The sequence below is a fragment of the Oncorhynchus keta genome, chromosome 11 (genome assembly GCF_023373465.1).
Source record: "Oncorhynchus keta strain PuntledgeMale-10-30-2019 chromosome 11, Oket_V2, whole genome shotgun sequence".
Lineage (NCBI taxonomy): Eukaryota > Metazoa > Chordata > Actinopteri > Salmoniformes > Salmonidae > Oncorhynchus > Oncorhynchus keta.
In genome coordinates this window covers 50,090,893-50,107,255 of record NC_068431.1, presented here as the reverse complement: position 1 = coordinate 50,107,255, position 16,363 = coordinate 50,090,893, and the positions used below count along the sequence as shown (strand labels likewise).

General features: G+C 45.8%; 2 protein-coding genes across 5 annotated transcripts in view; one reads left to right on the top strand and one right to left on the bottom strand.

Moving 5' to 3' along the window:
- The window catches only part of LOC118390503 (ras and Rab interactor 2-like), a 29,895-nt gene that overhangs the window by 858 nt on the left and 12,674 nt on the right, over nt 1–16,363 (bottom strand). Inside the window, exons 1-9 of one of the 3 annotated variants that reach the window (XM_035781131.2) lie at nt 6,271–6,711; nt 4,845–5,039; nt 4,644–4,758; nt 4,456–4,528; nt 4,033–4,124; nt 2,836–3,885; nt 2,377–2,685; nt 2,141–2,272; nt 86–252 (exon numbers count right to left, since the gene is read on the bottom strand). In XM_035781131.2, the coding sequence (XP_035637024.1) occupies nt 86–252; nt 2,141–2,272; nt 2,377–2,685; nt 2,836–3,885; nt 4,033–4,124; nt 4,456–4,528; nt 4,644–4,758; nt 4,845–5,039 (2,133 nt within the window). In that variant the 5' untranslated portion in view covers nt 6,271–6,711. Of the gene's footprint in view, nt 1–85; nt 253–2,140; nt 2,273–2,376; nt 2,686–2,835; nt 3,886–4,032; nt 4,125–4,455; nt 4,529–4,643; nt 4,759–4,844; nt 5,040–6,270; nt 6,712–16,363 lie in introns of those variants that run through there. The other 2 variants (XM_035781130.2, XM_035781132.1) reach the window with 2 other exon arrangements.
- On the top strand, nt 7,078–11,957 carry LOC118390506 (RNA-binding protein 4-like). 2 transcript variants are annotated; one of them, XM_035781138.2, is made up of 4 exons: nt 7,078–7,164; nt 8,012–8,381; nt 9,724–10,624; nt 10,715–11,957. In XM_035781138.2, the coding sequence occupies exons 2-4, from the start codon at nt 8,024–8,026 to the stop codon at nt 11,007–11,009; spliced, it is 1,554 nt and encodes a 517-aa protein (XP_035637031.1). In that variant the 5' UTR covers nt 7,078–7,164; nt 8,012–8,023; the 3' UTR covers nt 11,010–11,957. The 2 variants fall into 2 exon arrangements, with proteins under 2 accessions (XP_035637031.1, XP_035637032.1); XM_035781139.2 differs by lacking the exon at nt 7,078–7,164 and adding an exon at nt 7,167–7,278.

Sequence of the window (16,363 nt, the reverse complement as noted above, 5' to 3'; positions counted from 1 at the left end):
TACCTTAGGTATGTGTTGGTTTCTATTTAGTGGTAGGTGTGTAATTCTATACAGCATTGGTGCTAATAAATCATTTGAGTCGTACCAGTTGCTGTTGTATTTTTTTCTGGCTCAGAGCCTGGCTGCTCCGGCGCCGGCTCCAGTCTTTCAGGGAGTCTCTGGCCCCCTGGGTCAGCCCGCTAGAGGGCATTTCTTCAGGCTGGCTCTGGATCAGGCACAGGCTGGCATACACACTGGTCAGGTAGTACCCACCTAGTACAAACATTGCAACACTGGATTATGATGGCTATTTGGCATCATATACTGTTTGAAATATTTCACATTTAAAGCGTAAATACTTGTGTATATACAGAACCAGTCAAGTTTGGACACACCTACCTACTCATTCAATGGTTTTTCTTTATTTTTACTATTTTCAACATTATAGAATAATCCTGAAGACATCAAAACTATGAAATGTCACATATGGAATCATGTATTAACCAAAAAAGTGTTAAAATATATTTTGATTTGTTTATATTTTAGATTCTTCAAATTAGCCACCCGTTGCCTTGATAACAGCTCTGCACACTTGGCATTCTCTCAACCAAGTGAATGCTTTTCCAAGTCTTGAAGGAGTTCCCACATATGCTGAGCACAAACTATCACAATTGGGTTTGAGGTCGGGTGATTTTGGAGGCCAGGTCATCTGATGCAGCACTCCATCAATCTCCTTGGTCAAATAGCCCTTTCACAGCCTGGAGATGTGTTGGGTCATTGTCCTGTTGAAAAACAAATGGTAGTCCCACTAAGCACAAACCAGATGAGATGTCGTATCACTGCAAAATGCTGTGGTAGCCATGCTGGCTAAGTGTGCCTTAAATTCTAATTAAATCCCAGACAGTGTCACCAGCAAAGCACCCCCATGCTTCACGGTGGGAACCACAGATGCGGAGATCATCTGTTCACCTACTTTGCGTCTCACAAAGACACGGCGGTTGGAACCAAAAATTCCAAATTTGGACTCAGACCAAATGACAGATATCAGGTCTAAAGTCCATTGCTTGTGTTTCTTGGCCCAAGCACGTCTCTTCTTATTATTGGTGTCCTTTAGCAGTGGTTATTTGTAGTAAATGGACTGTGAAGGCATGATTCACGCAGTCTCCTCTGAACAGTTGATGTTGAGATGTATCTGTTACTTGAACTCTGTGAAGCATTTATTTGGGCTGCAATATCTGAGGCTGGTAACTCAAATGAACTTAAGAGTCTTCTTTTCTTGTGGCGGTTCTCATGAGAGCCTGTTTCATCATAGCACTTGAAACTTTCAAAGTTCTTGAAATTTTCTGGATTGACTGACATTCATGTCTTAAATTCATGATGGACTGTCATTTCTCTTTGCTTATTTGAGCTGTTCTTGCCATAATATGGACTTGGTCTTTTACCAAATAGGGTTATCTTCTGTATACCACAACACAACTGCTTGGATCAAACACATTAAGAAGGAAAGAAATTCCACAAATGAACAAGGCACACCTGTTAATTGAAATGTATTCCAGGTGACTACCTCATGAAGCTGGTTGAGAGAATGCCAAGTGTGTGCAAAGCTGTCATCAAGGCAAAGGGTGGGTACTTTGAAGAATAAAATATATTTTATTTGTTAAACTTTTTTTTGGTTCCTATGTGTGGTTAGAGCATTGGGCCAGTAACTGAAAGGTTGCTGTATTGAATCCCTGAGCTGACAAGGTAAAAATCTGTTGTTCTGCCCCTGAGCAAGGCAGTTAAGCACTATACAGCACTTTGAGATATCAGCTGATGTACGAAGGGCTATATAAATAAATTTGATTTGATTTGAGTTAACCCACTGTTCCCCGGGCGCCGAAGACGTGGATGTCAATTATGGCAGCCCCCCGCACCTCTCTGGGTTGGGTTAAATGCAGAAGACACATTTCAGTTGAACGCATTAAGTTGTACAACTGACTAGGTATCCCCTTTCCCTGATTACATGGGTTATTTCATAGTTTTGATGTCTTCACTATTATTCTACAATATAGAAAGTAGTTTTAAAAAATTGAGAAAAACTCTGGAATGAGTAGGTGTGTCCAAACTTTTGACTGGAACGGTAGTTGTGGTTAACGGTTTGATCGTTTTCTGTCAGCCTTACCCTCCCCTGTCAGCCACGATGACTCCAGCAGCTCCATCATGTACTCCACCTCCACAGACAGCTCTGGCATGTTACACTGGACAATGACATAGGACAGGGCTGGTAGGAAGTCATCTGCACCAAATTCTTTGCCTGCTCATGGAGGCAAGACAACTTTACCACGAATGGAAGGGATAGCAGCTGTTAGTTCTGTAAGGTTTATTTCTTTACCATGTTCTCTCATAAAAAGCCCTCACCTGAATTGTCCGTCATGGCTTTATAGATGAGCTTGCAGACCTGCAGTAGCAGCACAACCTTGTCAATGGGCGAGTAAGCCCGCCTCATGAGAGCTAACTTCTGCCGCACCTTCTCCACACCGGCAGCATCCGGCACTCCCACCCGCACTCCAAAACACTCCAACGGGGTCTTTCCCCTGGCCACAGCCAGGCTCTCTGCCATGCTCTGGGTGGAACCGTCTCGCTCATGCAGAGTTTGCAGTGTCCTGTCTATCTGTCCCTTCAGAGGTTTCAGCACACAGCGGAACATGGCTTTCTCCAGCACCAGGTCTGCACACAAACACACATTCATGAGGTCACATGTCATTACCTGTAGAGGGAAACATGATAGCAATAGTTCTATTTAAAATTACTGAGCATATTTTTACTGTTTATTTGACTTATGCCTGCTGTTTGCATTGGGGATCAATGTTGCTGTACCTTTCTCATCATCAGGCACCATGGTCTCAATTGGGGGTTCTAGGTCTCCACAGTCCAGCAGGAAGGTCTTGGCCTGGGAGAGGAAGAAGCGAATGCCCTGCAGTAGCTCTACGCTAGATCTCTGGCACTGAGGCTTGATCGCCTCCCGCTGCTGCCTGAGGAAATCCTGCACCAGGACACCAAACGCAATCCTCCTGTCACGGGACAGGTCCTCCACCAGCCTCGCCACACGCTTCTCTGGCACGAAGAAGGACACAAAGACTGCACTCAGCTTGCGCAGGACTGAGACGGGCTGGCGTGGGGGCAAGGTGCATGGGGGTGAGGGGTTACTGGTGCCCCTGGTGAGGGGAATTCGCTCTGAGCTCTCCTCTGCCTCCTCCAGGCTGCTGAGGGAACTGCTGCTGTCCAGCTCACTCAGGGAGGGAGCATGCCTCTGCTCCAGCAGGAGACCCTCCTCCTCCTCACCTCCTTTTTCCTGGGCCAGTCCCTGCAGCAGACCTAAGGGCACATGGTAGTCCTCCTCTGCAGTGGGAGACAGTGTGGGTGTGACCCTGGTCTTCTGCGGAAGAACTGGAAGAACCAAGCATGGCTGCAAATAGTCTGAGTCCTCCTGGACGGGTGCTGTCCCTCCCTCACCCTCCACTCTGGCTTCTACTGCTCCACTGGCCCGCTGGACCTTCTTGCTCTTAATATTTTTCTTGGCCAGCAGAGGTGGGGGAGGGGGAGGGGCAACTGGTGGGGACAAAGGGCTAGAGTTCTCAGTCGAGACACGCACCTTGAGGCTGCGCTTGAACTGGTGGCGTTTGTGCAGTGCAGGATGGGATTGCAGGAAGAGTGGGTTGATGAAACAGAGAGCCCCTTGGCCTGCTGCCCCACAGTTCAGCTCCCGGGGGCTGCGTGTTTGGATGGGGCAGAACTCCTGGAACAGGGTGGGGCTCTCCTGGGGCGTGGCACAGTCCTCAGGGGTGGGGCTGGGGGGCAGCGGTGCCGCCTCGACTGGTGGGGGCCCATTGCGTGGACCTCTGAAGTTCAGCTGGGAACTCCAGAACTCTGAATGAAAAATAAGCAAAACTGTGTCGGCATACTTCCTCAACGCTATCCTTGACGAGTTGTGTACGGTACACAATGGCAGCTAGCATTACAACGATTGCCAACATCTTGGTTGATCAGACCTCTGAGCCACTCTGTGGTACCTACCCACGCCCATGTGTGAAATAGACTCCAGCTGTTTGTGGGATGAAGCCTTGACTATGGCCTCAGGGAGCTCCAGTGGGAAGGGCAACACATCCCTGAAATAGACAGCACATGGGTTTTATAAACAGGTCTAATTCTAGTAGGATATGATTTGGACCAATAATGAGAGATAATGCAGTCTAGATGGATAACACTGGTTGACATTAGTTGTCTAAAAGCCCTGAACCCATTCTACAGTGAAGCCAAGAATCACTGCTCTTTATTTAGCTTTACGTATCGGCCATGAAGGCCATCGGGAAACAGCAGTGTGCGGGTTTCTTCTTTTTTTTTTCTCATCTTATTCAACTGTTACCATGCACCTGCAACAAAGAGAGCTCAGATGTGCAAGTGCCTTTTGAACTGTGAAGCCAAGTAAAAGGCCCATACCGGCTAACACAGTAGAAGGCAATGAGCCGGAAGAGGTCAGGGAAACCGATAGCCGCTTTCTCCAAAGAGAAGGCTGTGAATGGAAGGGAGACGGAGGAGCAAGAACAAGGTCATTAGTTAAAAGCCCTTGTTATTCATATCAACAGGCTGTAGATAATACATCCCTGCCTTGGTCTTTCATCACTCACTGGAGTCCACTTCGCGGAGGACAAATTGTTTGACAAAGGAGGGAACGCTGTCGTCTGCAAGCCTGACACACAGCACTTTCCTCTGCGAGGTGTTGGACTTGCGCACCAGAAAGGTCTACAGAAAGGCAGAGATATACACACTTAGGTTGTGTTTTGTGTGTGTGCGCATCAGTGCGGTGTGCGTGCGTGCATGTGTCTCACCCCAGGCGGCTCCCGCTGTAGGATGTGCAGAGCGGTGGCAGAGTTGATGGACAGCTGCAGCCAGACGGGGTGTGTGAGAAGCAGACGGTCCAGCACACTGATGTTCTTCAGGGAGCCACGCTGAGGACAAGCCCGCCTCTCTCCTACCAGCTCCCCGACCGGCTCAGGGAAATCATACACCGGGTCCTCCTGCATCTGTGGAACAGAGTGTACAGCATGCACAAACAGGTACTGTATGGTATCTATGCATCATGCAGTTATGTGGTTAGGCTTTAAGGACAAGTTGCCACAATGATGCTTCCCATTCTGCTCTTCATCATACCAATGCTTCGGAACCAGCACTCTTCCTGTTCCCTTCTGGTGCCACTAGCAGGCATCATGTCATGACGTGCCCCGTGTTCCGTGCTGACCACTACTTCTCCATAATTTTGGGAAACTCCCACACCCTATTCCTTCCTCAGAGTAATCTGGAAGGTGTATGTCATCAGAGTAAGACTCACCACAATTGCGAGGGTGTTGTAACGTGTGCATATCCTAAGGATCCTACCATCAACAGTGAACTTGCTAGGACTGAAGTATCATTTTGTGTTCGCTTGTTAAACCCTTTGAATATGTGAGAAGGTGCGGCTATATTTTAACAGAGGTGGTTTATATGCACAGGCTGTTATTATGGGAAATGACAGGATGTCTATTCCTCCAACTTCCCTCCAGGGATTTGCTGCTGTTGTATAAGACAGTCCTGAGTCCAACACAATATTTGAGAGAAGGGGTGGTGAAGCTGGCTGCCCAACTTCCCGCTAGAAGTTTGGCAAGTCTAGACTTGGTGAGGTGGTAGAGACAGGCACTGAAAACACTCCAAACCTACTGAGTCTTGTGCGAAAATGCAAATCTAACTTTGAAACAACTGAGAGGTGCAAGTCTAAAATGTAAGGCAGTATCTTCAATTTGAATTCATAATAATGCAACAAAATGTCCAGAATGAATAGCCTATACCAGAGCCCACTTTTGAACCTCATGAGACTATTGTAATACTGACAATAAAACAACTGTGACCTGACAGGACCTGAATATATCACCAGAACTACATAAAGTTGTAATACCAAACAAGCATTTTTATTATTGGTTTATTACTGGAGTTATACCGTTTTTTATGTTGAGGAACCACAGGTGAAAAATATAGGCATAATTAACCGTCGACTATATTGTAATAACAGACCAGGAAATCAAAGGTTATTTCAGTAAATAGAACATTTTGATTTTGTATCTTTTTTTTATGATAATAATACAATTACACCATCATATTTGTGGACATGGTATTGGCCTCCAACGTACTCCACACGTTGTATTTATTGACACGTTCTGTAACTCTGTAAGAGGTAACTCTGTAAAAGTCTAACTTCTGTGATATGTACTCTTTTTTACATACCTTCAGTTAATCGGTGCCAGGTCTCGTGATTTCAGTAATCAAACAAAGATTCAACTGTTTCTTATTTTACACTTTAAAATAAATGGCGACATGACAAAATGTACCTTAATCTTTCCGATCCCCTGTCGTGTGAGAGGTTATGCTGAATATCCTATTGTAAATTCCACTTAATCCCTGGATGTCCAAATGCCACAGAAACGTCTAATAGACAACTGTAATAGACCGATATCTATTGACATGCCATGTTGGCGCTGTCTGGACTGTCTAGGCAGAGATCTCTCTGTGTCGCTGTGATTCAGAAGTTCCTCGCATTCCTCTGCTCTGTCTTCCTTATATGTTCTATTCACAGTTTGGAGAGAAACAAACCTGGCTGGGACCACGGCTAAATACGCATGCGCCCGTAACCACCTTGTGAAACGTCTCCTGAATACAGTATTGTCAACGGGAGAATCGCCACTAAAACACAATTCAAATCTATTGTTTATTCTGTCCTTTGTGAAAGAGAGTTATATAATTAATCTGCATAAATGATTTCTAAGCTTTGGAGTGGTCATCATCACCATTGTAAACAAATGTATGCAGCAGTCAGGAAACAGGTCAATATTTTACAGAACAAATGTCCGTTTCATTTGGCACACAGATTTTGCAACGGAGACATAGATAGACCGACATGTTAAATGCAACAATAAGAAGGACCTAAATGGTTGAAACACTAAGTGGTAGCCTATTTGTTGTACACGCCACTCAAACAATTTTGTAGCAAAAATATTGTAGCCAGCCTTGTGCAGAATTAAAATCACGGGTTCTGCTCCAGTCTGTTGTAGGAACTATTACACGTCACTCGCTCAAAGATCGGAACCGGATGTGGTCATTGAAAATATTGCACCGCGTTAGGTAAGATGGAAGCGCAGTGTGCTTCGCTATTTTTTTGTTGGTTTGAGTTAAACTATTGTTATTTTTTTTGTTGAACTCGGCAATTGTTATGAATACACAATGGGGTGTTAAAATGTACAGTATGCTCTAAATTGTTGCAAATATATTTAACCGCTTATGAAAACGCAACGCGACGCAAGATTGCTAGCTTAGCTAGCCAGCAAGCTAACTTGGTTAGCTACTGTTGCTAACTCCAATCCGCGCCGATTTGATCATTTTCGCTAGCGTGCCTAGATTTATCTTGTGACCTCGGCTAATTTAGGTTTTGTAATATACAGCAGTTTCGGGGGATTCTATGACCATCTCATGTTTCCCGATCTGTTTTTGCCAAGCATCTCCGAATTGATGCCACCTCGACTCGATAAGGGGGGGGGACTAACAGTAACTAGTTGGCTAACTTAGCATTGCAAATGCTAGCTAGCAAGCTTTGCAAATATTAGCCAATTAACTGAATCATTGCCAGCAGGTTTGACCATGGATTAGTTTAGCTTCATGTTTTAAAAATATTGTTAATTACACGTCAATTTCGATTAAACTACTATATTCATTATTTGCCTATAGAGTACACTTCCCTTTTCAGTTCTGTCATTTAAAAAAAATATATATAATTTTAAGAACAAATTCTTATTTACGATGACTGCCTACACCGGCCAAACCCTGGGCCAATTGTGCGCTGCCCTACGGGACTCCCAATCATGCCCGGTTGTGATACAGCCTGGATTCGAACCAGGGTGTCTGTAGTGACGCCACCAGCTGAAAGATAAACTAACTTAGCTAGGTCAGTGACACCCTCCTGTTCTTTCCCCAGGTGTGCCCAGCCATGGAGTCGACAGATAAGAACAATGCTATAAAGCTCTTTGTGGGGAACCTGGCTTTGGACACCTCTCAGGAGGACCTGACACAGCTCTTTGGGCCATACGGACAGGTGGTCACCTGTAGTTTACTCAGGCAGTTTGCCTTCATCCACCTTCAGGGAGATGGTGCTGCTGATCGAGCCATAAGAGAACTGAATGGACGGGAGTTCCGAGGCCGCAACCTAGTGGTTGAAGAGTCCCGCGGGCGGCCCCTGAACTCCACCAAGGTGTTTGTTGGGAACCTTAGTGCCATGTGTTCTGCTGAGGACCTACAAGAGCTCTTTCAGACCTTTGGGAAAGTTCTGGAGTGTGATAAGGTCAAAGGTGAGCCATGTCGTTTCCCCACGCCTTTTCATGCATTTACTTTGTCTACATACAGCAAAACTTCAATTTAGTAAATAGACTAAATGTTCTTGTTTGTAGCTAGGTCACCATCCACTTGTCAAAATGTTTTTTTGTTGTTTTTTTGTTACTTTTACCCCTTTTTCTCCCCAATTTCGTGGTATCCAATTGTCTTCTCTTTGCTGCAACTCCCATATGGACTCGGGAGGGGTGATGTTTGAGAGCCTTGCGTCCTCCGAAACCCAACCAAGCCTCACTGCTTCTTGACTCAGTGCCCACTTAACCCGGAAGCCAGCCGCACCAATGTGTCGGAGGAAGCACCTGGTGACTGTGTCAGTGTGCACTGTGCCCGGCCCGCCACAGGAGTCGCTAGTGCACGATGGGACAAGGACAACCCTGCCCGGCCTAACCCTGCCCGGCCTGGACTCGAACCCAGAATCTCTAGTGGCACAGCGATGCAGTGCCTTAGACCAATGCGCCACTCTGGAGGCACGTCAAAAGATTTAAGCAAATCTAATATTCGCACAAAAAAATATTCCAGTTTTCATGGCAGAGCTGTTTCCATCAGACTGGCTTGTTGTGGATAAAAAGCTGTGCGTATTGACTGCACATAAAAAGCACTGTTGTATAACTTAATTTGCCAAATAAAAAAACGTAGTTCTATGTGTCGCCAGCCCATTTTTAACTCTGATGGTTTTGCGTTAATCAACCAATTTGCCCACTGGTCTTGGCACGTGCTCTCACGGGTAAAGTTCAGAGGGTACATGAACAGATTATGGACAAGAGCAGGATTATTTTTATTGGTCAATTTGTCAAGAGTATCTCGATGTAATTGGCAGCCAAGCACCGATCATCATATTACCAGCTTTCAAATTAAGATATTTAATGGAACCACGCTGTGAAGTTCATCACTTATTTTGTCTGTAATGCTTTTTCACCTCGTAGGAGGGCCACGCAACATAGCATCGCGCAAATGGAAGTTTACTTAGCTATGATTATTATACAAACAATTGGTAAAATAATATATATCCACCAACGTTTGTCACACGCATTATATTTTAGTCCCCCCCCACACACACACAAAATTGTTGCATGTATTTTGTTTTGTAAACATTTAGGAAAGTGTGCAGACAATTTGGGCACCAGGTAGCCTAAAGGTTCAAAAGAAACACATTTTTTTTAGCTGTTTCTGTCAGGCTTATTGGGAGTTTTTTATTTTTTATTAATCCAACAGATACTTCCTCTCATAAAAATAGTTGAGTGGAAACAGTTTGGTGGTTAAATTCATTAGCTTGCTGTGTTGTCCTCCTGTGCTTGTTTACAGCGAGGCTCTCTTCCTCGGCGGGCTATGCCTTTGTGCACATGGAGCGGAAGGAGGATGCGCTGCAGGCTATCGAGGCCCTCCATGGTACCACCTTCAAAGGCCGACCCCTCTCTGTGGAGCTCTCCAATGTGCAGCCCAGTAAACCCACCACGACTACAGCCAAGGTCCCTGTTATGAGTCACTATGCCACTGAAAGCCCCTCCATCAACCCTCATATGGAGCATCACCAGAGTCAGGCTGCTGTACTGGCTGCTGCCGTTGCTGCAGCTGCAGGTCTGCCTCTTCAGGTGCAGCAGAGCTTGCACAACTCTGTCTACAACACAACAAGCTTTGATCCCACCTACGCTGCGCTAAAGGGCATGACGGCAGCCAGCGCCACAGATGGTACTCCAGTGAGCCCTGCGGTCTACGGTGCCCTCGCCAGCCAGGTGTACGGCTCTGTAGCGGATCAGGTATACGACTCTATAGCCAACCAGGCCTCCGCCTATCAGAGTTCAGCGACACCGGACGCAGCAGGTTACAGTAACCAGTACGACGGCGCAGCTGGGGAGGCATTGTCATCCCAGGCAGCTGGAAACCCGGCCTACGGCGGGGCCTCTGCTTTCTACAACGGTAGCTCCGCCTATGGCTCCACGGGGGGTGCAGACCCCACTGCCCAGGCCATATTTGAGGCAGCACGGGCCCGCTTCTTCCAGCAGGGCCAGCAGGTTCTAGCTGAGCAGCAGGCGGGGACTAAGTCAGGGGACCGGGACCGCAGCCCCGTGCGGCGTTCCGCCCCTCTGCTGCCTGACCCCGTGCCCCAGCCCTTTCCCCAGCCACGCCCCAAACGCCGTGCCCTCCTCCCAACGCCACCCGGCCGACCAGAGGACCCTGCGGCTGCTGACGGAGACCCCATTGCCAGGTACGTGATGCACCTCTGAGAAATGCCTTGATATTTGCACTTTTTGAGGCAGTTTTGATATATTGAATGCGTTATTTTTCTCAACTTCAGATGCTATGCAGAGTACTATCAGCAGGTCCAGCAGTACCAACAGTACCAGCAGTACCAACAACAGTACCAACAGTACCAGTATGGCTACCCACCACCAGCCCCGACCCAGATGCCCCCCACGATGCCCACCCATCAGATGCCTGTGCAGGCCCCGCCCCAGACGGAGGCCCCGCCCCCACGGCCTGCCACCTATGCCCCAGCTAGAGCGTATGAGCCACCTTCATCACACAAGGAGCCCCTCCTCCGCCGCCCTGACTACTCCCACCTCCACATGCCAGAGCCCCCCTACCGATAATCCTTTAGATTGCAGTGTGTGTGTGTGTGTGTGTGTGGGTTTTGAATGTTGTGTGTGAGAGTAGTTCTGGTCCGAATGTGCATCACTGCAAAGTACCCATTTATAAGTCCCCTGTTCTGCAGCTTTTTGTATCTGAACACATTTCTAACTAGTTAATTTGACTTTATTGTAGGCCTGGTCTTGATAAGAAAGCTGCCCCACAAAACAGTAATCTGTATTGGGAAGTCGTTATGGTAGTCTCTTCTTGATTGTGTTGCGTACTGGGTGCTCTTTAACTACAAGTAATCCTTATTCATCCCCTACATTTTAGTTTAGCAAAACAAATTCTCAAATTTGCAAGAATATTCATCCATACCAGATGAGTGCCTTGTTAAAAGCCTAGCTGGAATATTTTGTCAAATACATTTGTGTGTGTGTGTGTGTGTAAGAGCATGGAAAGGAAGTGCCCAAATCAATCCATGCATTTTGTTAGCAGGCCCTTGCCTCTATCCTCGAGGTGACCGTTAGCTCTTCCAAATTTAACCATTAGTTCACGTATATAGATGAGAATTTGTATTTTTCCATTGGCCAGATTCCATGTGTTTTTATTTTTATTGCCTTCATCAAAGACTTAATATTGAAAGTCAATGTTCCAATAGGTTCCAGCGTAGATATGTAGATATTTGGGTAATAAAGTGGTTATAGGGTTTAGCGCTTGTGTTTAAAAAAAATATTTAAAGCAAGGGGCAAAGTAGCTTTACATAAGGACCGGTGTGAGTGCATGTATGAATGTGTGGGCATGTGTAAACCATCTAGGGGAACAATATAAGCGTTTTTGATAAGTCACTTTTTATAACAATCACAGGAATACACACACACACACAGACCTCAGTCATCAGTCTTTCTCTCCATAAAGTGGGGTGTTGGGGCTTTGGGAGAAACACTCGGGCGCTTTACTGCACCGGGGAAGGGGGGATCACTTTTCCTTGCACACAGCCAGCCTCTGGGGAATGTAGTCCTTGCCCATGTCTCACATGACCTGTTAGATCTGATCAAACCTCTCAGATAGAAAGGTCAACAAAGCAGACCATTTTAGTATCTGATAGTCTAGCTTCAAACTCACATTTTCTTGGGGAACTATTTTTTAATTTGCAGCCTGTGATACATGAATGCTTTCCTCTATTTGTATTATACCATGAATACTATCCTAGTGACTTTTAACTGGTTTGACCTCTTGGTCTAAACGTAAAATTGAGATGTGGCAGGTGCATGCAGAGGGCTTCCTTCAAGCATGCCTTTCAGGATCTGAGGGAATTCAACTGCCATTTTGGGCCTCACCTTCTTTTCTCCAAAGGACAAAAACGAGTGGGCTTTTCTCACACACAGTACATTGTGTGGTTTGACGGGACGAACTTTTGACGGTTTTCTTTTTCTTTGTTTTCTGTTGGTTGAAGTGAACTTCCTGTGCGATCGTGGTAGTCATATTCTGTAAGCGTGTTTACTTCAATTGGACCACCAAATTCAGGAAGTGTCTCAAATGGAATGTGGAGCCATTAGGCTCCCCAGGTTTGAGCGAAAACACATTTGTTCCTATTATTCAGTACCTAATGAAACGTTACACTTCTCAAGCTTAAGTAATGAGAGTGATTTGGTTGGAGAACAAAGCAGCACCATGCGAACTGTAATCTTTCAAAAATTAATGTTAGCCCCATCGGCTTAATTATTAGACATGCGATTAAACTTGCTGTAAAATCGTTTCCATGTTTTTTCAAAGGATTTACTAATTGTTTCAGCCTTGCACGTCTAAATAGAAACAGAAGGCGAGAAGTTGCTGCTCTTACATTCTTGATTATTTAATTTTCTATGAACTGTGACGATCATTTTGAACCGGTCTCAACTGGGCTCTACCACTTCATTACACCTACACTACATGACCTAAAGTGTGTGGACACCTGCTCGTCGAACATCTTGTTCCAAAATGATGGGCATTTAATATGGAGTTGGTCCCTGCTTTGCTCCTGCAACAGCCTTCACTCTTCTGGGAAGGCTTTCCACTAGATGTTGGAACATTTGCTGCAGGGACTTGCTTCCATTCAGCCACAAGCGCATTAGTGATGTTGGGCGATTAGGCCTGGCTTGCAGTCGGCATTCCAATTAATCCGAAAGGTTTTTGATGGTTGAGGTCAGGGCTCTGTGCAGGGTAGTCAAGTTCTTCTACACCTATCTCGACTAACCGTTTCTCTATGGACCTTGCTTTGTGCATGGGGGCATTGTCATGCTGAAACAGGAAAGGGCCTTCCCCAAACTGTTGCCACAAAGTTGGAAGCATAGAATCATATAGAATGTCATTGATTGCTGTAGCCTTAAGATTTCCCTTCACTGGAACTAAGGGGCCTAGCCCGAACCATTAAAAAATGCCCCCGACCATTATTCCTCCACCAAAATGTACAGTTGGTACTATGCATTCGGGCAGGCAACGTTCTGGCATCCACCAAACCCAGGTACGCCCGTCGGACTGCAAGATGCTAAAGTGTGATTAATCTCTCCAGAGAACATGTTTCCACTGCTCTAGAGTCCAATGGTGGCGAGCTTTACACCACTCCAGCCAATGCTTGGCATTGCGCATGATTATCTTAGGCTTGTGTGCGGCCATAGAAACCCATTTCATGACGCTCCCGACGAACAGATCTTGTGCTGAAGTTTGGAACTCTGTAGCGAGTGTTGCAATCGATGACAGACAATTTTTCATCGCTTCAGCACTCAGCGGTTCTGTTGTGTCAGCTTGTGGGCTTACCACTTCATGGCGTTGTTCCTAAATGTTTCCACTTCACAATAACAGCACCCACAGTTGACTGGGGCAGCTCTAGCAGGGCACAAATTTGACAAACTGACTTGTTGGAAAGGTAGCATCCTATTACGGTTCCACGTTGAAAGTCACCGAGCTCTTCAGTAAGGCCATTCTACTGCCAATGTTTGTCTATGGAGATTTCATTGCTGTGTGGCTGAAATAGTCGAATCCACTAATTTGATTGGGTGTCCACATACTTTTGTGTGTATATATAGTGTACCTCAGAACACTCAACAAATCTCATGTCAACTGTGGGTGTTGGGAAGGTCTTCAACTGTCCTGTCATTATCACATATATTTGTAGCGTTGTAGACTATAGTTGCTTACTGGATCAGTTTTGATTTCTGTTAGGAAAATATTGATTTGTTATATATGGCTTTTTGTGATGTTAACTGTAGTGCATGACCTTGTTACTTTTACTGCACTTCCAGCCATTTTCCCTTCTCGCTAATTATTACAGCTAAAATGGCTCCTGGGCCCCTGGATGCCATGTTGCGTGTGACGGGGAAGAGAATTAGAGTCGCGCAATGCCGTGGACGCAGTCCCCACAAAGGTAAAGCCCTCTGCCCCCGACCACGCCTGCACTTCGACCATACACTTCCCCTCATTGACCCCACTCCTGCACAACGAGGCACTCCATCTTATTATTTCTTTGAGATCTGGGAGAGCTGGAAGCCCATGCCGCCCAGTTCAGACGTAGGGGCCTAAATGTCTGGCCATGTCCCCTCATTGGAGTCCTAGTATGGCTTATAAGGGTCAACTCCACCAGGCACTTACACTATGTAGCCTTTGCAGACTCACCTGATCTGGGTTTGATGTGACTAGAAATCATCCAGCCTTTTCATGCCTCTTTCTGATGCCATTTTCCATAAGGGAATTAGATGACCCATCTACAGTAGTCAGGGTTTTTTTTTTTTTTTTTCATTCTATTTATGTTTTTAAAGGAAGTAATCAGCCAAATTGAAATGAGCCACTAATATGTCATTCAATAAACATTGAAGTAGTCCCTCCAGATTGAAATAACCTGCAGTCAAACAGATTTAGGAAACTATCGTATTGTAATTGAGGATGATCAGGCTGGGGTTTGCCGGAGTTGTTGCGCATGTTTGTGTTGTGGCATATTTTTCTGAGGTATTTCCAGCGAGACGTGCGTTCACTCTCAAAACTGAGGTGTTCCAGCTGTGCTTTGAAAGGCTAAGGACGCAGTGGTATGCAAAAGGCCAGCTGAACGGAGGGAGGTAGGGCTATCGACAACTGTGTCCCACGCATGTTGGGTGAGTAACCAATGCACCACTAACCGGCTCAAATCCACCTACCTCCGCCCCCCAATCTGCAACACAACGGCCAACCCTCTCACTCTTATCCCATAGCTAATACATCTACAGGCCTACAACACCATGGCCTAGAGAGAACATTCCACAGCTGCATTGGCTTAGAAGATATGAATGCCGAGAGGACACCATTCAGTATTATACCTCCCATGTCTAGTTACATTGCAAAGTCTATTCTACATTTCCTAATCGCCCGGTTAAATTGTCTAATTGCAATTTGCATACCTTGATTGGGAACCCTTAATGTTATCTTGTGGTTTATTTTTAAAGGGATACTTTGGGATTTTGGCAATGAAGCCCTTTTATCTAATTCCCCAGAGTCAGATGACCTCATGGATACCGTTTTATGTCTCTGCATCTAGTATGTTTCTCGAGGCAATTCTAGCTAGCGTTGGCACAATGAACATTTATGGTATCTACTAGCATGCCAGCAGTTACCACAGATTTCCAGTCAGCACGCTAATGCTAGTTAGCAATTGCACAAACACCAGTTAGCAACTTCCTTCAAACTGCACGCAGAAGCATAAGAAATGGTATCCACGAGTTCATCTGACTGGGGAAGTAGATAAAGGGCTTCATTGACAAAATCCTGAAGTATACCTTTATGATTTCATAAGCTGCGTTTACACAGGCAGTGCAATTCTGATCTTGTGCCACTAATTGGTCTTTTGACTGAGGTCTGACAATCGGACTACACTGTGTACAAAACATTAGGAACACTTGCTTTTTCCTTGAGACTGACCAGGTGAATCCAGGTGAATGCTGTGATCCCTTATTGATGTCACTTGTTAAATCCACTTCAGTCAGTGTAGGTGATGGGGAGAAGATGGGTTAAATAAGGGTATTTTTAAGCCTTGACAATATTAATGCATGGGTTGTGTGCCATTCAGAGGGTGAACGTTTGAAGTGCCTTAGAACAGGGGCATGGTAGTAGGTGCCAGGCGCAAGTACAGCCAGTGTGTCAAGAACTACAAGGCTGCTGGGTTTTTCATGCTCTACAGTTTCCCGTGCGTATCAAGAGTGGTCCACCACCCAAAGGACATCCAACCAACTTGACACAACTGTGGGAAGCACTGGAGTCAACATGGGGGCCCGAATCCCTGTAGAGCGCTTTCGACACTTTGTAGATAGAGTCCGTGCCCCGACTAATTGGGGGCTGTTCTGAGAGCAAAAGAGGGTGTAACTCAATATTTCGA

What these genes read in the sequence shown, in the direction of transcription:
- LOC118390506 (XM_035781138.2), top strand. Translation starts at nt 8,024, where the DNA reads ATGGAGTCGACAGATAAGAACAATGCTATAAAGCTCTTTGTGGGGAAC. An exon ending in GGAGTGTGATAAGGTCAAAG is followed by an intron (nt 8,382 to 9,723) that starts GTGAGCCATGTC and finishes GCTTGTTTACAG; the next exon opens with CGAGGCTCTCTTCCTCGGCG. An exon ending in GACGGAGACCCCATTGCCAG is followed by an intron (nt 10,625 to 10,714) that starts GTACGTGATGCA and finishes TCTCAACTTCAG; the next exon opens with ATGCTATGCAGAGTACTATC.